Source organism: Etheostoma spectabile, chromosome 20 (genome assembly GCF_008692095.1).
Source record: "Etheostoma spectabile isolate EspeVRDwgs_2016 chromosome 20, UIUC_Espe_1.0, whole genome shotgun sequence".
NCBI lineage: Eukaryota > Metazoa > Chordata > Actinopteri > Perciformes > Percidae > Etheostoma > Etheostoma spectabile.
In genome coordinates this window covers 26,580,558-26,603,411 of record NC_045752.1, presented here as the reverse complement: position 1 = coordinate 26,603,411, position 22,854 = coordinate 26,580,558, and the positions used below count along the sequence as shown (strand labels likewise).

At 40.1% G+C, this 22,854-nt stretch overlaps 1 protein-coding gene across 3 annotated transcripts; it reads right to left on the bottom strand.

Moving 5' to 3' along the window:
* Positions 1-3: 3 nt before the first annotated feature.
* Positions 4-21,998, bottom strand: LOC116670464 (gastrula zinc finger protein xFG20-1). Of its 3 annotated transcripts, XM_032501009.1 has the most exons (6): positions 21,664-21,998; positions 19,882-20,062; positions 19,580-19,620; positions 18,926-19,201; positions 16,306-17,061; positions 4-119 (listed from the first exon to the last, which is right to left on the bottom strand). In XM_032501009.1, exons 1-6 carry the CDS (start codon positions 21,854-21,856, stop codon positions 31-33), a joined length of 1,536 nt encoding a protein of 511 aa, XP_032356900.1. In that variant the 5' UTR covers positions 21,857-21,998; the 3' UTR covers positions 4-30. The 3 variants fall into 3 exon arrangements, with proteins under 3 accessions (XP_032356900.1, XP_032356902.1, XP_032356901.1); XM_032501010.1 differs by lacking the exons at positions 4-119; positions 19,580-19,620 and having other exon boundaries at positions 15,538-17,061; positions 19,998-20,062; positions 21,664-21,851; XM_032501011.1 differs by lacking the exons at positions 4-119; positions 18,926-19,201; positions 19,580-19,620; positions 19,882-20,062 and having other exon boundaries at positions 15,537-17,061.
* Between the last annotated feature and the right edge of the window lie 856 nt (positions 21,999-22,854).

The following is a 22,854-nucleotide window of genomic DNA, read 5'->3' as shown; positions in this document are numbered from 1 at the left end:
AACAAGACTGCAGCGGCCACTGTTCAGAGTCTATCCTCTGGGGCTTCTCATATGCTGCATTAAACCTGAACCATGACAGAATCTGTTCCTGCAGGTCTTGCAAACGTACGGCTTCTTACCTGTGGGGATTCTCACATGCTTTAATAACGCTGAACCGTCTGAATCTTTTCCATATGTTTTGCAATAACAAGGCTTTTCACCTATGTGGATTTTCATGTGTCTCCAAAATTCTGAATTACACTTTCCCACATATCACATATGAAAGACTTTTTACCTTTACCTGTCTCTGATACGTTAGTGTTGTCTACGTTGTTACTGTGACTTCTGCTCTTGCGTCGTCTCTTCTTTGGTTCTGGATCTGCATTTCTAGTTGATCCTGAGTCTCCATGCTGGCCTCCTTTCTGATCTTGGCTCTCAGCTCTATGGAGCTGGTGGTCACTGTTTGCTTCTGATTCCACAGAGGTTATAACTGGCATGTTGAGCTGCTGGTCAGAGAGAACCTCCTCCTCCTTACAGACATGTTGCTGTGGGAGCTCTGGAGGGACAGACAACAAAAGAAATAGGATACCACTGTTACTGGACAAGAACACTTGTTCTCTTTCTCCTGAGATCATAGACTGTAAAAAATAATGGACAGAGCCTCCAGGTCAATGGAGTGGAGCCAATGCTGAAGCTCATTAAAGGTCCAATGGCATGAGGATTTCACTTTATGAGTTTTTTAACATTAATATGAGTTCCCCCAGCCTGCATATGGACCCTCAGTGGCTAGAAATGGTGATAGGTTTAAACCGAGCCCTGGGTATCCTGCTCTGCCTTTAAGAAAAATAAAGCTCGAATGGGCAGATCTGAAGTCATGCTCCTTATGAGGTCATAAGGAGCATGTCATGATGCATATGAAAGACTTTTTGCCTTTACCTTTGATTGATTCCACACAACGCTCTTTGCCAAATACAAATCTCTACTTTCATTAATTTGGGGGCGTCTTATTCAATTTTATAGCATTGTAAAACAAATGGAAGTGTTTTTGAAATAGTATTGAGTAAAAGTTGACATATTCCAGTCTGTGATTATCCATCAACATCCATTCCTTTAATTTTAGTCTCAATAATTCCTAATTTCTGCTTTTCTAACTCAAACATTAGGTATAATTTCCTATGAATGAGGTTTATTGACCATAAATTCCAAAAATAACTGTAAAACTAAAATTAATAAGTTAGTGTTGAAACAGTGTTGAAAACGTCAAAAGAAAGGCGACAAATATTGACAAAAGCGTGTTGAAAAAAAGGGACAAAAATGTAGGAAAAAGTTAAAAACATTGATTAAAAAAAGCATCAACAAAAGTGTTGATTTTCAAATTTGACGGGAAGACAACCCAAGGGTTATAAAACTATTTACCTCATCAAAACAAATGCTTGTGTCAATTTAAGCTGTGCGTCCTTTAATTGTTCCCTAAAAACATTTGCTAGTGTCTGTAGTGTGAGATCTGACTGAGGAAGAGAGCATGTTGTTGCTCTGTGGTAATGAGAGATAAGGAACTGGAAAGTAGGCCGAGCAATGCAGACCAGTTTTTGCCAGAGGACCCAGGACTACGGCCGAATAAAATAAGATATGATCAGAGAGACACCATAGTACACAGGTTGGCAAGTAAAGGTACAGAGAAAACACATGTAGTAGGCCTAGTAACCACAGTAAAGAAGTCTAATGTTGAGAAAGGAGGTTTAAATGTGTGTAGACAAATCAGCCTACTCCTACTACCTAGCATTAGTTAAAGTTATTACCCTATAAACATCTAGGCCTACATATTTGTGTGCAAAAGCCCATTTAATTATTACATTGGGTTTTTCTTTTTTTGGGGGGGGGGGGGGAATTGAGGAACATGGGGGCCCATCAGGTCTAGGGTCCAGGATCTTGCGCTACGGCCCTGGATGTGACTACTTCTTCTATAAAATAAATTACATATAGGTTGCCTTGTCTGGCTATAAGCAAATGGTACATTGGCACAGTTGCTGATTATATTATAATTATAAAACTATTTACCTCATCAAAAAATATAGTGCTTGTGTAGATTTAAGCTGTGCATCCTTAAATTGTTCCTGTCCAACATCTCAGTTAGTGTCTGTAGTGGTCCCAGTAAAACAGTTAGTCTGGAGCCCTGAACTGGCTTTGGCTGACCTGTCTGCACATTAGCATTATGGAGGCTAATTAACTTTGTTTATAACATGGTTTGATGAACCAGAATGACAGGGGTCCTGGAAGTTGGCCCATCCCGGTCTGATGTCAGTGTACCCAGAGTGTGAACGGAGAGAAGAAGTAAAGGTACCAACCTGCTCTGTGCAGCCGGAGCTGAGGGCTGAAAACAGCGTCCAGTCGTTTCCGTTGGCGCTCGTTCTCCTCTTTTGAACGACAGAGTTCCTCCTCGTACTCTGCTATCGTTCTTTCAAACAGCCCAAATATCTCTTCAGCAGCCGCAGTTAGTCGCTGCTCCACCAGCCCTCTCAGCATTTGGACTTTAGACATTTTCACACGATGACAGAAACGTTTCCTCCGAACAAACTCCGTTAAAAACGCTGTTTGTTTTCCTTCAAACTGTTGCTAAGCAGCTAGCATGCTAAGCTAGCGTCATTAGCTTTGTAGCTTCCGGGAGATGAGTCAGAGGTGTTGGAGCTAAATCCTGCTCCATTCTCAGGGTTCAGTCAATTTGTATCAAAATCTCAGATGTTGATGTGTGAATCCATTTATTACATAGGATCTCCTGAGACAAAGTTACCTGGATCAAGCTGTCGCAGCTCTCTCCTTCCTTTGTCTGGCTCTCTGGATCTTGGACAAAGGGGGGGGGTCTCTAGACCACAGTGGTGTTATCTTTCAGTTGGAATGTGACTCAAGGTTAATGACCCTCAGTTCAGGAAAAGATCAGTGGGGGTGAAAGAGACTGAAACCAGACTCAGGGAGCATCCCTAACAATCAATTCTGCTTCTAACACATTTAGGAGAGATGGATCATAACGGAATATACCAGAACATCTTATATTATGAAACAAAAGTATTGCAAAACAACTCAATGTAACAAACAACAAACAACAAACCACATACTTGGAACAACAAACTTAATGCATCACCAACATGTCTTCATTTCTGTTGAAATAACGCTTTTACCTTTTAGCTTAAATTTATAATGCAAATCACACACAATGTTTAAGCACCTATAACATTTTAAATCCCAACATCCCCTCTTTTGGTCTCACCTTTAGGTGACACCACCTTTATGGAGATCCTATTCAGTAAACACGATGAAATGACAAATATCCCAGCATTAATCATGGAGCACCCCGGAATAAAGCATGGAGTTTTACACTCCCCCTTTTTTATCTCACTCTGTGAGATCATCACCTCAATCACTCATCCTGTGAACAGATCATAATGTTGTCTACATATTAAATCCCAGTACATTCCAATACCTGATATATCTCTACCGAATCATCTTTTAACACTTTATTGACAATGTGAGGACTATGTTTAATCCATCTGAATTAGCAGAGTTGCCACCGATCTTGCTTGAAACTATAACAAGAAATTCAATGCAAATGTTACAAAATTTTATAAGACCCTAAAAAATGTAATTTTCCATACCGAATTGTTTATATCTTTGAGGCATGTCTTAACCCTTCATACATGTCTGTTTACATTACCTTAACCTTCGTTGTAGAGTAAGAATAAGTAATGTATGTTGTACGTGTGTTTTTAGAATGTGAGTCTGTAAGTGGCAAATCTCCCTTCACGTGTGCGTCGGAGGTACCAGATGCCGGACGGTCTCTCGCTCCCCCCCCTTCTCCTTCTCAGTCCATCTGCTGATCGTTGGTCTGTACCTCCAGATAAGATTGAGTATCTTTGTTTATGGTGTAGCAGGCCCCCACTGCGTGGACCCCACTCCTTGCTCTGCGGTCCAGCTCAGCACACTTACAGACGTTAAGCCCTGGTCCACTTTTCATGTCACTTTGGGCCAAGAATCGCGGCCAGACCATGAACCTTTGTGGTCTCTAGCTGTGCTGTGGTCTGAGGTGCTGTGATGGTTGTTGTCAGTCTTCTGGTCCAGTTTGTCACTGGTCCTGCAGCTGGAGGAGCGAGATGGACCTGGTTCTGACACAACAAGGCACTGTGTGGCACAAAACAGAACTCCAAAAAGCATTATCGTTTCTTTTATCAACACTCATTTAGTGAATATCAGCCCTTTTTATAAAAAAACTTTTTTTTTCCTTTTGCGGTTTTAAGTCAAAAAACCCCATAAAAAAATTTCGACAGAGAAACAGGGTTTTGGAAAATCATCTTTTCTAACCCTCGTTACATTACGGGTTGGGTTTCTGCCAAATAAAAAAAAATTGGGGTAGTTTTAATATCGTAATGTATGGACATTTTATTATTGCCATGTATCCCTTTTTTGATTGACCCCAAGCATACCTTTTTATTTTTTTGTAGTATTTTCTGTGGGCCCCCCTCGGATTCATGGATCGGAGCAGAGAGTTTAAAAGGGTGTCATTTATTCTTCCTTTTAAGGGACACCAGGCACCATAAAACCCCGGAAAAAATACAGAAACAGAAGACAAAAATTTTAATGTAGTTCACAAAAAAACATATTTTTAAATTTTCCCCCATTTTTCCCAATTCCATAAAAAATTTCATACCTTTTCCGCTCCCAAGGGCGCTAAAAATTTTCTGTCCTTACAGAGTTTTAGCCTGAGTCCTCCTTTGGAGCCTTAGAAATACCACGTGCAAATTAAAGTTAAAAAGGGAAAAAGAAAGGGTCCCCTTCTTTAAAAGACTCAAATTGGAAAAAATTGAAACTAACTGTTAACGGTTTCCCTTCCCCCGACGATGCGTGAGCCCCACAGGAAAAGATGTGTACAGGAAGGGTAGCGTCAAAAAAATACCAAAGAAAAGACGGCTTTCAAATAAAGCGGAAAAACACAAAAAAAAATAAACCAAAAATTTTAAAATTTTAAAAATATACTGGTAAAAATACAGAGAAAATTCACTCCCCCAAAAATCTATGAATGAAAAAAAAATAAAAAGAAAAATGGTTGTACAGGATTTCGGGGACTAAAAATGAAAGCTATCAGGTGAACTAGAGCTCAAGTGTTAGTGTTGTCAATCACTTAATCAGTTCTAAAGGAGGAGTCCCAAATTTTTTGTTTGGTTTCTCAAAAAATGGGGTTTGAAGGAGGATCTTTTTTTTTTATGATTTTTCCCTTTCCCAACTCGCACTTTAACTCGACGAACTAAGCCGTCACTGTTTTGAACATTAAAGACTCGTCCAATTTTGCCACGATTTCTTGGGGGTTGTCATTTAATGAGAAATGTATTCACTTTGAGGTTGCGCTGGGGGTTTGGGCCATTTCGCTCGGGGATTGTTAACAAATCCCTTTTTTCCAGCGGCCCCAAAACTTTTAAATAAGAATGCTCTTTCCATCTTTTGTGCATTAAGGTCCCCCCTTGCAAATATCCGGAGGGGGAAGAGAAAATTTAGATTTCTGGGGGATTTCGGGGTTTTTGGCTCCAGGCCAGGGATCATTGATTCATCCACTGTAAGGGCGGCTTTTAACAACGGCCAGGGGCCTCATAAAACAATGTTTAAGGGAGGCGATCGAGTCGCCCTGGGCCGGGAAAAGGTGATTCAAAATTTTAAACATTTTGATCTGTTTTTCCCCTACACCGCTGCCTGCATCAAAAGGGTTTAAAAAAAAATTGGCATGCTTCTCTCAAGAAATTTCCAGGTTGTGTCACATTTAATGCTCCTTGGCCATTTTGCACCAAAAAAATTAACCCTTGATCACAATGTAGTTGCGAACGTCCCTTGGCTGATGAGCCTAAAGGGTTAATAAAGATCTGTTAAAAAACTCAGATTTCAATGTAAAACATCTTGAAAAAACAGGTTAAAAATCAAGCCGTATCTTTTATTTTTTGGGGGCTTTTTTTAAAATAAAAGGGCCAAAAAAGTCCATCCACTATTGTAAGGTCGAGGCTTCGACACGTTTTTTGGGAAATTTGAAATTTTTGCTGTTTTTTGGGGGTGCCCCAGTTTCCTACAAAACACAAAAGTTGTATGTCTTAAAACCAATTTGCTCCCACAATTCCCCAAAATTTTGACACGAAGCCCTTTAAAGCGGCTTCTACCCTGAGGATGTCTTAGCGTGGAAATGGGACCGATCAGTTAGTAATGTGCCTTTTTTTTGGTAAAAAGATGGGTGTTTGACTTTGGGGCCGAGCGAGACTTTTTAAATCTCCCCCCAACACGGGGAGTCCTTGACCAGATAGGGTCGACCGGAAAGCGAGCTTGTTTTTGGAAGGTCTTTTTTCTCTAAGAATTTTATTCTTGGGGGAAGGCTTGCTCTGTACGATCTTAATCATTTCTCTGACCCCCTTTCCCTTTAAAACAGTCCATATCACTGTTTGTTTTTTTTTGGGCCCCAGCCTCTTGATTTTGAAAACTATTTTAAGAATTTGTTGTCCAGGGGAAAAGACTTGACGTTTGAAATGTCTTATGTCTTTGACTTTGTTGAAACATTGAATTGTCTGTTTTCTGGTCACCAACGGTATTTGATGGAGCGGGGTGTTGAAAATTCAGCCCCCAGGAAAAAATTTGGTCCTTCACCCATTTTGTGGAATGAATCCAAAACAAAAAGCCCGGGAAGATGATCTGCCGGGTTTTCTGCCGGTCCACAAGTGCCACGGGGGGTCTTTTATCCCTTACACTGAACACGTTTGAAAACAAATATGTGGAATAAAAGCTCTTTATTAATGTACCCAAGCCAACTTGAATTGCCCAAAACCTCTCCAAAATTTTTATTAAGTTACCTTTTAACATGACACTGACTTTGTGCAACCCGCTGTGCGATTTTAGCCCCGGGGAAATTGTGACCTTCGAGGGGAAAACCTTGCTTTCGCAAAAACGAACTGCAATGCACTTTTCTTTTATTTTGTACCTAGGTAAGAACATAGTATCCCAGCAATGGCACGGCAAAAGGTGCAACCCACTTGACAAAGTTTTAAATCATAGGGGGGTAACATCTCGGAAATTTAAAAACCCTTTCAATGTGAAGTCCTTATCCAACCCTCCCCCCCTGGTTCATGTCTTTTGGGAGTGGATCATCCCATCCCTGCCCCTGTGACACAGCTTTGGAATGTTTTCAGTTAACGAAAGGAGTGAGAATCCAAATGGGGGCATAAAGGGGCAATGACAGAAGGAACCCCCCCGGGTTTAAGGGTGATCCTTAAAAGCGTTTCTGAGGGGAACTGTTAAAGAACACATTTGGGGGCACATATTTTTTTCTAAATTCTCTCGATAAGTTTATTCTGGGCTTTTTAAAAATTGCATGATGGGGTGGGCTTTCTTTTACGTGAGCCGGTGCACAAAGCTTTGACTTCCCTTTTTGTTAGGTGAGGGTTTGATGAGCCCAGATGCTCCACTAGTTTTGATCTCTGTGCAAAAAAGGTATTTTTATCCCAATGTAATTCAAGGGGGGCTGTGTGCTGGACATTATCCCAAACAAAGCCCAACCAGTCTTTAAGGGGTGGCAGTTTATCTCCAAAAGTCGAGAGGGCACAGTAATGCTGTTTTCTTTTTTTGGGACTAGGATTTTCCCCGGGATAAGAGACTGTAGGCCTGATGTATTTGGGTTGGTTCTTGAAGCAGTCCCGATTTTAGACCCGGGGGCACTCTTTCTAAATGATTGGTCAATAGCGTATATACTCAGTTTCAGTTTTACTGATTTGGGGATAAAAATTCGTTTTTCCCGTATGTCTTCTAAAACAAACGTGAGCATTGTGTGCCAAACGCGATGAAGTACTTCTCTGGGGGTCTTTTGAAGACACAAGGAGGGGGCAATACTTGGGGGCGGAAAAGGGGTTGTGTTGATGCTGGGTAAAACCCTTTGCGTTTTCCCAAACTGCTGGTTTTTTGGGAAGTGAGCTATTTTGTTGTTATTCCGGGTCTTGGGTTTTTGTTTATGCAAGCAGGTTGGTGACATAATGAAAAAGTTGCATGGGTTTTCGCCTTTTAAACTTTTGTCATGTGCCCTTCCCCAGCATCCCAAACAAGGGCCGATTTTCATGATGAATGCCTTTTTGTCTTCACCACTTTCTCTGCAAAAGGTGGGCTTTTGGTGATGATATTCATTTTTCAGCAAGCAGGTGATTTTGATTTTCTCCACTGTTTTTGTTTTTTTGACAAAAATCTTTTTTCTGTGTTTGGTTTGAGAGCTTTGGCTCTCTTTGGTGACTTCATCGTGGTCAAAATGTTCAACAAGGAGAAGCATAGGATTGGCACCGTGCCTTCTTTATCAGGAAATTTGTGAACATGCAAAAACGGAAGCTTCGGGTGTGTCAAATTCCTCTCAACATTTGATCCCCTTTCTACAACCCTTTTTGGTAGTTTTTTGAGCAAATTTTGATTTTTTCACAACGTTTTGAAAAGCTAGACCCTTTGGGCGTGTTTTAACCCTCGTGCAGCTTTGGGGGAAATCCCAAACCTTGAATGCTGTGGTCGTTTGTTTATCTTTGGCCATCCCTGATTTTCTCTGAAAGCCCCTTTTTATGTGAAAGGGGTTTCCCCTACCGTCTTTTGACTTTCAGTCCATGTACGCTCTCTGAATCCCATAAAGAAAAACCTTTTTAAGCTTTTTGCGCCCCCTGCGAGATACTTTTTAGATAAAACATCTTCTCATTTGGGGGGGGGGGTTTTCGTAAAGAGTAGAATGACTTTCCAATCTTTTAAAGTAAAGGGTTACCCCAAACGTGGTTGGTTAGGGGCGGGAAGCGGTTATTTTTTGGGCTGGCGATTCTTGGGCTAGACTGACGGACTTTTTGAGTCATTTTCACTTAGGAAAGTTTGGGGAGGGGTTTGGAAAGATGCAGCCTAAAGGGTTTTAAACGGGTTCAGTTTCCTTTTGTACAGAGCAGGTTAATGTTTTCATTAATCTCTCTGGTTTCAAAACTTTTAAAATCTCATATCTTCACACGAGTGCGCTATGGCCCTCTTTTATGCGGGGAAAGCGAATTTGGGTTCTCTTGTTTCCCAAAGTTGTTTCATTTTCCCCCTTTTTGTTTAAAAGCTGCCACATGTTTGCCTCTTAAAATTTCCCCTCACCTTCTAAATTGTGAAAGTGCTGCGCGTTGGATTTTTTCAGGCTTTTTATTGTTCCCCTTGTGAAGCTCGCTTGTGCATCTGCTTTTTGCGGGGTATGCAGAGCCACCGTTCAGTTTTGGTAACAAAAACAGACCCCATCCATCTTTGTTAATTTTCTTTACTATTTCCTTTTCAAGTTTGGTCTTAAATCCGGTTAAAAGTCTCTGACGGTTTTTGAGTTACAAATGTCTTTTGTTAGCGTAACACAGGCATCCATTTTCTTTACAATCTTTGGTGTGGTGTTACTGTTACGTAGGATAGGTTCATACTGCTGGCCTACGTCATTATGCTTTGCTTCAATGTCTTGCTGTAATTCATTAAGGTCTTCTAATGAACAGAGGGTTTTTAATTTTGTCCTAGTCTCCCTTGCTATCAGCTTCCAAGAGTCATAGGCCTTGTTAAATGCTTTCTCACGTTTTCGGATGTCTTGGTCATGCATCTCTTGGCCTTTCTCTGTTAACTTTCTTTCACGTGAGCTGGACCTGCATGGTGTGTCTTTATGTGACATCTTGTTGGTTTGCGCTACTGCTTTAAGTCGTGTTTAGCCTTTGATTGTCTTATGCTTGAATTTACACTTGTAAGCTGTAGTTATCTTTTACCACAGAGTAACGTTTATGTCAAGCATTAACAGATTATGGACATTCAAAAGATTTTTAGCATAAAACAGTAACAACAAATTTCACCCTTAAACCTTTTCATACCTAGACATGACACAAGCACATGGGCCAGTTTCTTAATATAGTCACCATTTTAGAAGTGTTAGGAACTGGGAATTAGCTTGCAAGTTAATTTGACTTTACAACACCATGTTATTATTTAAGTCCCTTTAGTTGTGCTGTAAACTTGCGTGTGTAGAAATTGTTCTCTTCCAGCTTAGCTGCTTGGCATCCAGTGTCTCTTTTTACGACTGTAGTTGTACCTTAAGCACGCTGTCCATTTTAAGTCTTGCCTGGGTGCAGTAGTTGGATGTAAGCGACGTAGACTGGCTAGTATCCGTTGGTAGTTGGACCACGGACGTGATGGCGTCAGCTTCTCACCAGGGATGGCAGGGCTGGTGTACCGGTAAGTTTTCACTGTAGCGGCCCCTCGGATTCATGGACTCGGACGCAGAGAGTTTCAAACGGGTGTCAATTTATTCTTCCTCTTAAGGAGCACCAGGCACCATATAAACACCGTGAAAACTACAGAGAACAGAAGTACAAAAAGTTTCAATGTAGATTCACAAACAATACATATATTAAATCATCTTCCCATATTAATCACATTCACATATTAAATCATACCTTATTCCGCTCTCCAAGGGCGCTAATCAAGTGTCTGTCCATTAGCTAGTATGCTTTCTAGCCTGACGTCCTCACAGTTGGAGCTCTTAGAAATACCACGTGCAAACATTAAAAGATTAATAAGGTAAATCGCAAGGTAAACCTTCTCTTAAAAGACTCAAATTGACAAATATGTAAACTACAAACATGTTAACAGGTTTTACCTTCGCTCCGACGATGCGTGAGCACCACATGGAAAAGAGTGTGTAACAGGAAGTGTAGCGTCAAACAAAATACCAGAAGAAGAAGACAGCGCTTTCAAAATAAAAGCGGACCAAACCACAAAATGACAATAAAACCACAATATCTTAACATTTAAAAATATACTGTGTAAGACAATATCAGAGACATTTACAGTTTCAGCCATTAACACACTGTCTTGCGTTACAAACTTAATCTTAATCTTAAATGCAACAAAACAAAAAGTTCAAAAAAAGGAACAGAAAAGAATCACCCAAATGAAATGTTTCAACATCAACTTAATAGTTTGAACAGTTTGTCATATGAAAACTCAAAATACAAACAAAATACACAATTAAGCTTCACTGAAAAGTTCATTTGAGCACCACATCAAATACACAAAAAATGGAATCTCATATCAGCTTGGATTGGTTTCAATCTGGTCTCAACCAATAAACTTAGATGAATTAGAACAAAAAGAAGGTTTCTTTAATTTTCTATTTTTAGGTTGCAACAAAAATGTGTACTAATTAATGTCTAATGTGTACTTTATGATCAAAATCTTCACTGAGCTGCAGGTCTACTGCAACCCCTCTTTACTTTGCGCACAACTCTTTTGTACCGTAGCCTTCTCTGTACTTGTGTGTTTTCTTGAAAGAACCCACACTTCAGCTGTCCTCTAGACCTCTGTGAAGAAAGAAGGATTTCTCTCCTTTTTCACTGTACTTTAAAGAAGTCTTAATCTATGACATTAATTTAAAAAACGTTACTACAGTAGGGTTAATAGAAAGAAATATCATCATTTCACTGTTCTAACTTTAACGTCCCAATTCCAAACTGTAAATATCTTTCTGTTTCTGTTACCAACAAAATTCCCCTGAAATATTGCCCAGTTAAGAAAAGTATCACAAACTACTGTAAAGGTAACAATATAAGAAGCCTCATATTTATTTTTTATTTTTTTTTAAACCTGGAAATGATCAAAGCCGTTTTCTATCAATCAACTAAGTGATTTAATCAATTAACTCTTTCAAGGGATTTTTTTCCGATCAATCCATTAACTTGAGTTTGATTCTTTGTTTTACCGACATCTTCCTCTTTCTCACAACATCATTCTTAGTTTTATTTGTTTCAATTTAACCCTTGTGTTACCTTTTGCCCCGCAGAGGTATTTTTGGTTAAATACCCTTTTTTTTTCTTCTTCTTCCACATGAGTCCCTCCTGCCAGACCAAACCTGTTTCTTATCTGTGTGTTTTACAACTCCCTCTGTGGAAGGGGTCAAAGGGCAGCCTGCTGGTGCAGCACCCTGTGTCCCCCTTCCTCCTCTTTTCTTCTCTTTTACTGGGCCTTGCGAAAGTATTCGTCCCCCTTGAACTTTTTAACCTTTTGACACATTTCAGGCTTCAAACATTAAGATATAAAAATTTTATTTTTTGTGAATAATCACCAACAAGTGGGACACAATTGTGAAGTGGAACGAAATCTTTTGGATATTTTAAACTTTTTTAGCAAATAAAAAATTGAAAAGTGGTGCGTGCTAAATGATTGGGCCCCCTTGCGTTAAGACTTTGTAGAGCCACCTTTTGCTGGATTCCAGCTGCAAGTCGCTTGGGGTATGTCTCTATCAGTTTAACACATCGAGAGACTGAAGTTCTTGCCCATTCTTCCTTGCAAAACAGCTGGAGCTCAGTGAGGTTGGATGGAGAGCGTTGGTGAACAGCAGTTTTCAGTTCTTTCCACAGATTCTGGATTGGATTCAGGTCTGGACTTTGACTTGGCCATTCTAACACCTGGATCCGTTTATTTGGGAACCATTCCTTTGTAGATGTTGCTGTGTGTTTGGGATCATTGTCTTGTTGGAAGATAAATCTCCGTCCCAGTTTCAGGTCTTTTGCAGACTCCAACAGGTTTTCATCCAGAATGGTCCTGTATTTGGCTGCATCCATCTTCCCCTCAATTTACTTTTTATCTCTTTGTTTTCGTTTTCAAACCAAATTTTCCCTCATTTAAATCTAATTCCCTTTTCCTGAAACGCTACACTATTTCCCTCTTTTTCCTAGTTGGATTTTTCTCAGCCTCCTTTAGTACTACTAGGGTCTGACAGGACATATTCCTAATTGCAGACATATAACAATAAAGCAAGACAAGACATAAAGACATATAAACATATATCAACTGTACCCAATCTGAAAATTGAGTCATTAATAGTTAGTGTTGAATTCTTACCAGCTATATCCCTCCATCAAATACACTAAACTTTATATTTCTTATTTCTTACTTTCCTTTTTTTATGAGCTAGCCTCTGAGCCTGGCTGCATTTGTTGTCTCAATGCAGAATCCTGATATTTTACTGTCCCACGGTTGCTGCCCGCTCTCGCTTCGCGGCAGCTGACTGTGAGTGGAGGGGGGGGGGGGGGTCGGGGGCGCGCATTTTTAATCCCTCTCAAAATCAAATTTCACGGTGGTATTTTGGGCACAGTAAACTCCCCCTTTTATGTCGGGGTTTACTAGGGTTTGGGAACTCCTTTGGTGGCCAGCCGGAAAATTTATGGTGGGGTTTTCCTTTTCCTGGATTTTTGGAAAATGATCCCTTTTTCGGCCCTGTGTTTTATAAAACCCTTTTTCTTGGTTTACCCTTATTTGTGTCCGAGGGCCCCCTTATGCGGGGGGGCTGCCCCCGAATGAGCTTTAAAAGACCAGGGAGAAACGCTTTTTTTTCCCTTTTAACTTTCATTATTTTTTTTTAATTTGGGCCCACGTTTTGGAGACCCACGGTTGGCGTGTATCTAATTTGTTTAATCGTGAAATTTAGGCTTCCTTTCCCACAGGGGGACGGGAACAAGGTTTTCCCCGGATTTTTTGAGTTTTTTGTACACAGGAACTAAAAGCCCTGTGTTTGGGTTCATTTTGCAAACCCTGGTTTTTGGGAGTGCCCCGGGGGGTTTCCTTTTACCAGGGGGGTATACGGTCGGGATTTAAACCCGACCCCCCCTGCGTTTAGCCTCCCCACACTTTTCCCCTTTTTGGGAAAAATTTTTTAATTTTTTTTCGGGACTATTTCATTTCATTAACCAATTCAAATTAAAATTAAAGTTTCCCAAAAGGGCTACGCCTTCATGTATTCTCTTTTTAAAAACTTTATTTTTTAACTGATTCACCCCTACCCCATTTCTAAGGCCCCCTTTGAAAAATAAATTTCACCCCAGACGCTACGCCTTCCCGTATCCCTGTTTGAAATACAGTAAAACACAAGTTTAAGAATATAACATTTTAAATCCCAAAATTTTAAAAAACTTTCAGAAAAAGGTGAGCGCACAAAGCCATCAGGGTTTATAGACACAACAGGCTGGGTGGCTAAAGTTTTCAATCACGTGGGACGCCATGTGCTCAAAGAGAAACCTCCGGTTTCGCGCGTGGGATAGATTTAAAAATAAAATTTTGTATAGAATAAAAATTAAAAGAATAGAAAAAGAATTTTTATTGTCTTTATGCACAAGTAACAGACCGTGAAATGAGATTGAAGAAACCCTTTTCCAGTTTTGACACAAAAACCAAGACAAGAATTTAAAAAAATATCAAAAAATCAAAACAAAAAAAAAAAAAAAAAAAAAGTGTAATTAGGTAGTGCGAGAAAAAAAAACACGGGGGGGGGGGGCGGTGCAGTGGGGGGGGAAAACGTATGCATATAAAAAAATGGTTTTGATCAATTGTGAAAAAAATAACAAATTAAAAGTATTATTTGTATGAAAAGGGAGGGGCAAGAAGGGGTTATTTCAATGGTAAACATTCTTCAATTCTTAAAACGTCTTGCTCTAAGAACTTTGACATATTAAAAAAAAAATGTCTTTAATGGATAGTTTTATTTTACCCGGTCAGAGCCAGACTGATAACCTATGTGTGGTTGGGAGATTTTTATTATTAAAGGCCAGTCAATACGTGGATCAGGATACTATGCATCTTGATAAAGTTCCTTTGGCCTTTGGAATTAAAATAGCCCCCCCCCATCATCACATACCCTTCACCATACCTAGAGATTGGCATGAAGTTATTTCAGTTAGCCTAATAGCTGGTTTGATTTGCATTGAGAGATGATTTTATGGAAAGTACCCCATTCCAATCTCTATGTATGGTGAAGGATAATAGGGGGGGGGGGTAATTTAATTCCAAAGGCCAAGTACTTTATAGGATGCAAAGTAGTAGATATAACTGGCCTTTAATGATAAAAATGGGCCTGCCTCTAGGGGAATTTATCATAGGGGGGGTGTACTTATGCCCCCTGTATTTTAACATAGGGGGGTGTATACTTATGCCCCTGTATTTTAACATAGGGGGGTGTATACTTATGCCCCCTGTATTTTAACATAGGGGGGTGTATACTTATGCCCCTGTATTTTAACATAGGGGGGTGTATACTTATGCCCCTGTATTTTAACATAGGGGGGTGTATACTTATGCCCCCTGTATTTTAACATAGGGGGGTGTATACTTATGCCCCGTGTTTTAACATAGGGGGGTGAATACTTACGCCCCCTGTATTTTAAGGAAGAATATTTATTTATTTATGAAACATTATTCCTTCACAAAGAAAATGTGTGTCCTTAAAGGTTGGATTTTCCCTATTTTTTTAATTAAGGCATTAAGATCAATTTCCAAAAGATGATTTTTTATTCCTCTTTGTAATCAACTTTAGCACGGGGGGGTCAAAATGCGAGCCACTGTATATCCCCAGTCATGCGTGAAATTAAATGAATTATATTACTTGGTGTCTTATATAAAACGTTTACATTCTTATTGTATTTGTCTGAAAATAGTAAGACCATTATTCTACAGAAGCAGATGTAAAAATCTTCAATTTTTAATTTTATTTAAGTAAATGTATACAAAACAAGTTTTACAATTCCTACAGTTACTAAAACTGTGGCAAATATTGAAGTACAACCTCAAACTGCAGTTGGCTGTTTGTTGTCCTTTATTTAACAGAAATTGAACAGATGTTTGAGCAGTTGTTGCACAGCATTTCTTTTAGTAAATAAAGATTTTACAGAGAAAAACTTTGTAAACAAAACAGAAAAGCATTCACATCCTAAAACAAAGGAACTGGAAGTGAAATCTTTGCTGAAATGAGAGAACGTGCCAGATTCTCACATCTACGTCTTCCAGCTCAGTTGGAGGCTGCTCAGTAACGCTCAGCATCACCGGGAAAGAGCTTCTAACAGACTTCACTGGTCCAGAACAACGGGACCTGTTGGTCCATTTCTTTAACTGTCTATCGCCGTGCAGCAGATTCAGCACTCGTGTGGACAGTCAAATGTCGTCTCAGAGTTTGCTTTAGAGCAAATTTCTGATCACAAACTGAACAACTAAAAGATTTCTCCCCTGTGTGGACAACCATGTGTCGTCTCAGACTGCTAGGGTCTGTAAATGTTTTACTACAAACTGAACAACTAAATGGTTTTTCCCCCGTGTGGACAGTCAAATGTTGTCTCAGATTGTGCTTTAGTGCAAAACCTTTACTACAAACTGAGCAACTAAATGGTTTCTCCCCTGTGTGGGAAGCCAAGTGTTGTTTCAGATGTTGCTTTTGTGTGAATCTTTTACCACAAATTGAACAACTAAATGGTCTTTCACCTGTGTGGATTCTCATGTGTACAACCAAACTGCTTGGCTGACAGAAACTTGCTTTGCAAACTAAGCAGGTGGAACATTTTTCTTTTGAATGAAGTTTCATGTGAGTCGTTAAGGTCGTCTTCCGAAGGTATTTTTGACCAAAAACCGAGCAACTAAATGGTTTCTCTCCTGTTTGGACTCCAGAGGGTTTCTGCAGATGTTTTTTGCGGCCAAAGCTTCCTGTACATTCAGAGGAGCTAACTGATGTGTTTCCAGTGTTACATCCAACATCACTTACAGGTTCTACATTGTTTGGCAGAGGGTTTAAACCTGTCTGAGGTTCCCTAGTCTCTCCCCAGTCTGCACTATCATCAGTCTCACTCTGAGATTCAGGGGAGTCTGAAGTCTTGTCATGAATAGCTGGTTGTAAAGGACTATCTGGATCTGAGTTCCTGGCTGGTTCTTGTCCTCCACAGTCCTCTCCATCAGGTCCTTTTCTCTCTGCCTCTCTGTTTTCCTCAGTTTGGCTTTCATGAAGCTGTGAGGACTGAGCTTTCTCCTCATCATCTTCTTTACTCTTCTCAGGGACAGTAGTGAACGGGAACTTGATATCAGCCTCCTCCAGCCCTTGAAGCTGCTCTCCTTCCTGACTGGTCCAGAGTTGCTCCTGTTCCTCTTTAGTGTGTGGGGGGTCTGGGTCCTCCTGGTCCATACTGGAGCTCCACCCCTGCTGCTCAAGAGGAACCTCTGCTTTAACCACCAACAGCTCCTGGACGTCTGAGATTAAGGAAATACAAGCACATGTTAAAACTGTTAGAAAACTGTAATTTCATGTTGACATGATTTCTTTACAGGGCTCCAAACTAGGACCAAATTGTTGCATTCTGTTATTATTTTTTCAAAAATACAAGCAGTTTTTACAAATATTCACACCTGTAAATTTGACAACATTATGCTTAAATGAATGTGAGGCAGCCCTTTATCACAGAAACATACCAACCCCCCCTGGGGTCAGCTGAGTAAAAAAATAATAATAAAAAAATAATAAACCGTGCGCGCGGTTTTATAAGTGTGAGCAAAATAGGAAAGATATTAACAGATTCAAACCTGTTGGATCAATTATTCTATATTGAGCACGGATTATTATGAAGTTCTGCGCACGGTTTAGTTTTTTGTTTCACAGCTGACCCCACGGGGGGGCTCTGTAGAAACACATATGAAGCATGTGCATAAATAATTAAAGATTTCCTGGTATTGTAGTTTTTATAAGCGGTTCCCTGAATGTCCGTTACAGAGCAGTCAGACAGCGACACTTAGAGGCAGCTTGGTGGAACTGCAGCCGCCAGGAATAGGGTTTCTCTTCCTGCTTCTAAACAATATAGTAATACCCAAATTAACGGCATTAAATACAGATTTCAGCCTACAGACGTTTATTATTCAGAAGCAGCAAACACACCAAGAATATTGGTTAAAGTGTGAGAGATATTCTTTCTGTTTTTTCTTGAAGGCATTTTATTTTACAGAGTTAACATCAGCATTTAGGATGTACATCTACCTTGGTTCATTCCACAAGGACATTACTCTTTTATAAATTACTACTTTAACTGACGGATATCTTTTTTTTACTTTGTATGCAATGATTTTAATGAAAAAAGCAGAGGGGGAAGAAATGTTATTCACGGTAATGAAATTGAGAACCACTGGCATGAATCTGTATATCAGCTGTACTCAAATACAAGTATACAGTTTTTAGAGCTGATTTCTGAAAGTGTAAATGAGGTAGCGTTTGTTACACTTAAAATACTTGTCATGTTATTCTCTAAAATAATTGTCATTCACCCATGTCCCCATCGGCAACATATTCTATTTGAACTGCTGAGCTGTGTATATGTGTATGAGATCCTGACAGTATGATAATCTTAAGCAAAAATATTACGGTTTCACACTATTGCAATCACAGCTTTCAAATGTATTATTTCAAAATGTCTGGGTAAAAAGCTGATACCTTAGGAACAATATAGAAAACTTTAGAGGATTTGAAACTGTGACGTTTCCAAACCACAATATACCTTGAAACCGGTAACCAATGCCTATATGGTAACAATTCACACACTCGGTACAGAACACGGGACGGATCACAGAGGATAATCTTCACCTGTTTAAGTACACACCGGTCAAAGAGAGACCATGCAGTCATTCCAAAGCTGATTACATTCTCTAAAACAGCCTGACAAAAACAAAAACAAGACTGCAGCGGCCACTGTTCAGAGTCTATCCTCTGGGGCTTCTCATATGCTGCATTAAACCTGAATCATGACAGAATCTGTTCCTGCAAGTCTTGCAAACGAACGGCTTCTCATCTGTGTGGGTTCTTTTTACGTGGACTAACAAGCCACTATTATGTATAAATAATGGTTCTCATGTTGATTTTCAAGTAATCTTTACGTCCAAAGTCTTTTCAGCATGTTTCAAAAGAATAAGTCTTCTCACCTGTGTGGCTTCTCACATGCTTTAATAACGCTGAACCGTCAGAATCTTTTATATGTTTTGCAATAACAAGGTTTTTAACCTATGTGGATTTTCATGTGCCTCCGAAATTCTGAATAACACTTTCCCACGTGACATATTAAAGAATTTTTACCTTTAGCGGTCTCTGATACGTTAGTGTTGTCTACGTTGTTACTGTGACTTCTACTCTTGCGTCGTCTCTTCTTTGGTTCTGGTTCTGCATTTCTAGTTGATCCTGAGTCTCCATGCTGGCCTCCTTTCTGATCTTGGCTCTCAGCTTCATGAGAGTTGTGAGAGAGGAGCTGGTGGTCACGGTTTGCTTCTGATTCCACAGAGGTTACAACTGGCATGTTGAGCTGCTGGTCAGAGAGAACCTCCTCCTCCTTACAGACATGTTGCTGTGGGAGCTCTGGAGGGACAGACAACAAAAGAAATAGGATACCACTGTTACTGGAGAAAAGACCAGAACACTTGTTCTCTTTTTCCTGAGACCAGACAGATCTTAACAGATCTTCCGGGTCAAAAAAGTAGAGCCAATGCTGAAGCCCATCAAAGGTCTCATGGCATGAAGATTTCCCTTTATGAGTTTCTTTAACATTAATATGCGTTCCCCCAGCCTGCATATGGCCCCCCAGTGGATAGAAATGGTGATAGGTGTAACCCCGCCCTGGGTATCCTGCTCTGCCGTTGAGAAAAATAAAGCTGAAATGGGCCGATCTGAAGTCTTGCTCCTTATGAGGTCATAAGGAGCATGTCATGTCACATATGAAAGACTTTTTACCTTTACCTGTCTCTGATATATTAGTGTTGTCTACGTTGTTACTGTGACTTCTACTCTTGCGTCGTCTCTTCTTTGGTTCTGGCTCTGCATTTCTAGTTGATCCTGAGTCTCCATGCTGGCCTCCTTTCTGATCTTGGCTCTCAGCTCTATGGAGCTGGTGGTCACGGTTTGCTTCTGATTCCACAGAGGTTATAACTGGCATGTTGGCTAAAGACTCTATCTCTGCTGCATTTAGAGTGTCATCATCAGGGTTTAAGTTCAGAATCTGACCTTCACTGTGGTCCCTTTCCTCATAAGTAAGAGTCAACATAAAGGTATCAGTCTCCTGCTTCAGGACCAGCTGCTCTCCCTCCTGACTGGTGCACAGTTCCTCTTTAATCTGTGGAGGCTCTGGGTCCTTTTGGTCCAGACTTGAGTTCCTCACCTGAATACAGAGCTGCTGGTCAGAGAGAACCTCCTCCTCCTTACAGACATGTTGCTGTGGGAGCTCTGGAGGGACAGACAACAAAAGAAATAGGATACCACTGTTATTGGAGAAAAGACAAGAACACTAGCTCTCTTTCTCCTGAGATCATAGACTGTAAAAAATAATGGACGGAGCTTCCGGGTCAGTGGAGTGGAGCCAATGCTGAAGCTCATTAAAAGGTCTCATGGCATGAAGATTTCACTTTGAGGTTATTTAACATAAACGGGACCCTATGTGGACCCTCAGTGGCTAGAAATGGTGATAGGTGTAAACCGAGCCCTGGTAACCTCTTTTCAAAGAAAGGTGAGCACAAACTAGAAAACTAAATCCATGGTGATAAACTGCTTGAATATCTCCAGGATTTAAAACCTACTGGCAACCCATTGAAAAGCAGAACATGCAGTATCAAATGATAACTTGGTTATACATGTAATCTGAGGTGAAAACTAAATAAACTACACTAACAATTTTGTTGCCATACAAAACCATAACCTAATTTTAAACATGTTTAATTTTACTGATAGGCTATAATGTCTATAATTAGCAAAAGGCTAATCAGTGTCATATGTAGCTTGGTAGGTCATGTCAGATTTAGTAGAAGCAGATCTTAACATTGTGAAACACAGGGCTGTCACACCGGGGGGGAGTGGAGTAGCAACAGACCCCTCACCCTCCTCTTTGGATTGGAGACAAGGTGAACTTATATCAAAATTAGAGCAAACCATGTTTAGCCATTTTGACACATCTTAGAGTGTTTTATATTTGGTTTCAATTAGGATAATAGCTTAATATCAAATGTACCCTTCATAGAGAAAGAGGAGATCTGAGGATGATGGGAGTGAAGAGAGCATGAGTGTTGCTGAGAGCAGTGTGGAAATGAGAGAAGGAACTGGAAAGTAGGCCGAGCAATGCAGACCAGTTTTTGCCAGAGGACCCAGGACTATGGCCAGATAAATTGATGAATGATCAGAGAGACACCATAGTACACAGTTTGGCAAGTAAAGGTACACAGAAAACAAATGTAGTAGGCCTAGTAACCACAGTAAAGAAGTCTTATGTTGAGAAAGGAGGTTTAAAATGTGCATACTCCTACTAACTAGCATTAGTTAAAGTTATTACCCTATAAACATCTAGGCCAACATATTTGTGTACAGAGACCTGGTTATTTTGTTTTGGGGGGGTGTAGTTGTTTGAGGAACATGGGTGCCCATCAGGACTAGGTCCCAGGATCTTGAAAAGATTTCCTGGAAAAATAAAATTACATACAGGTTGCCTTGTCTGGCCAAAAGCAAATGGTACATTGGCACAGTTGATAATATAATTCTAAAACTATTTACCTCATCAAAACAAATAGTGCTTGTGTAGATTTAAGCTGTGCCTCCTTAAATTGTTCCTGTCCAACATCTCAGTTAGTGTCTGTAGTGGTCCCAGTAAAACAGTTAGTCTGGAGCCCTGAACTGGCTTTGGCTGACCTGTCTGCACATTAGCATTATGGAGGCTAATTAACTTTGTTTCTAACATGGTTTGATGACCCAGAATGACAGGGGCCCTGGAAGTTGGCCCATCCCGGTCTGATGTCAGTGTACCCAGAGTGTGAACGGAGAGAAGAAGTAAAGGTACCAACCTGCTCTGTGCAGCCGGAGCTGAGGGCTGAAAACAGCGTCCAGTCGTTTCCGTTGTTGCTCGTTCTCCTCTTTTAAACGACAAAGTTCCTCCTCGTACTCTGCTATCGTTCTTTCAAACAGCCCAAATATCTCTTCAGCAGCCGCAGTTAGTCGCTGCTCCACCAGCCCTCTCAGCATTTGGACTTTAGACATTTTCACACGATGACAGAAACTTATCCTCCGAACAAACTCCGTTAAAAACGCTGTTTGTTTTCCTTCAAACTGTTGCTAAGCAGCAAGCATGCTAAGCTAGCGTCATTAGCTTTGTAGCTTCCGGGAGATGAGTCAGAGGTAAAACATTCAGAAAGAAGGTGAGCAGCACAAAGTCCATCAGACAGGTTTATCCGGACACACACAGGCTCTGATGGACCACATCTGTTGGAGCTCACACACTTTCTCAGCACAACAAACCGACTCCAATGTTTTCACTCACGTCAGACGCCATATTGCTCAAAGAGTAACATCCGGTTCTGCTGCAGCTTGGTGAATAGCCTTCAAAATAAAGGTTTGTATAGAATAGAACAGAATAGAACAAAACAGAATAGAATGCCTTTATTTTCATTATGCACAAGTACACAGTAACTGTGCAATAAAATTGAAGCAATCCCTTTACAGTATTGACACAAAAATATAAGACAAGAATATAAAATTTCAAAAATATCAAAAGTCAAAAATTTAAAAAAAAAGTACAATGTAAGTAGTGCTGAGAAAAAAAAAGAAGAAAAAAAGACGGGGGGGGGGCAGGTGCAGTCAGGAGAGCAACTGTATGCATATATAAAAATGGCTTGAATACACATTGTGTGAAAATATAACAAATATAACAAGTATTAATTTTTATAACAAGGAGGTACAAAAAGCAGGTTATTTCAATGGTGAACATTCTTCAATTCTTAAAACGTCTTGCTCTAAGAACTTTGATATATTTAAAAACAAATGTCTTTAATGTATTTTAATTCCAAAGGCCAAGTACTTCATAGGATGCAAAGTAGTAGAAATAAGTGGCCTATAATGATAAAAATGGGCCTGCCTCTAGGTGAATTTATCATAGGGGGGTGTATACTTATGCCCCTGTATTTTAACATAGGGGGGTGTATACTTATGCCCCTGTATTTTAACATAGGGGGGTTGTATACTTTTGCCCCTGTATTTAA

Coding starts and splice junctions, on each gene's coding strand:
- LOC116670464 (XM_032501009.1), bottom strand. CDS start 21,856: ATGTCTAAAGTCCAAATGCTGAGAGGGCTGGTGGAGCAGCGACTAACT. Junction 20,063..21,663: donor GCTCCGGCTGCACAGAGCAG/GTTGGTACCTTT, acceptor CTGTCCCTCCAG/AGCTCCCACAGCAACATGTC. Junction 120..16,305: donor ACACATGAGAATCCACACAG/GTGAAAGACCAT, acceptor GAATCCCCACAG/GTAAGAAGCCGTACGTTTGC.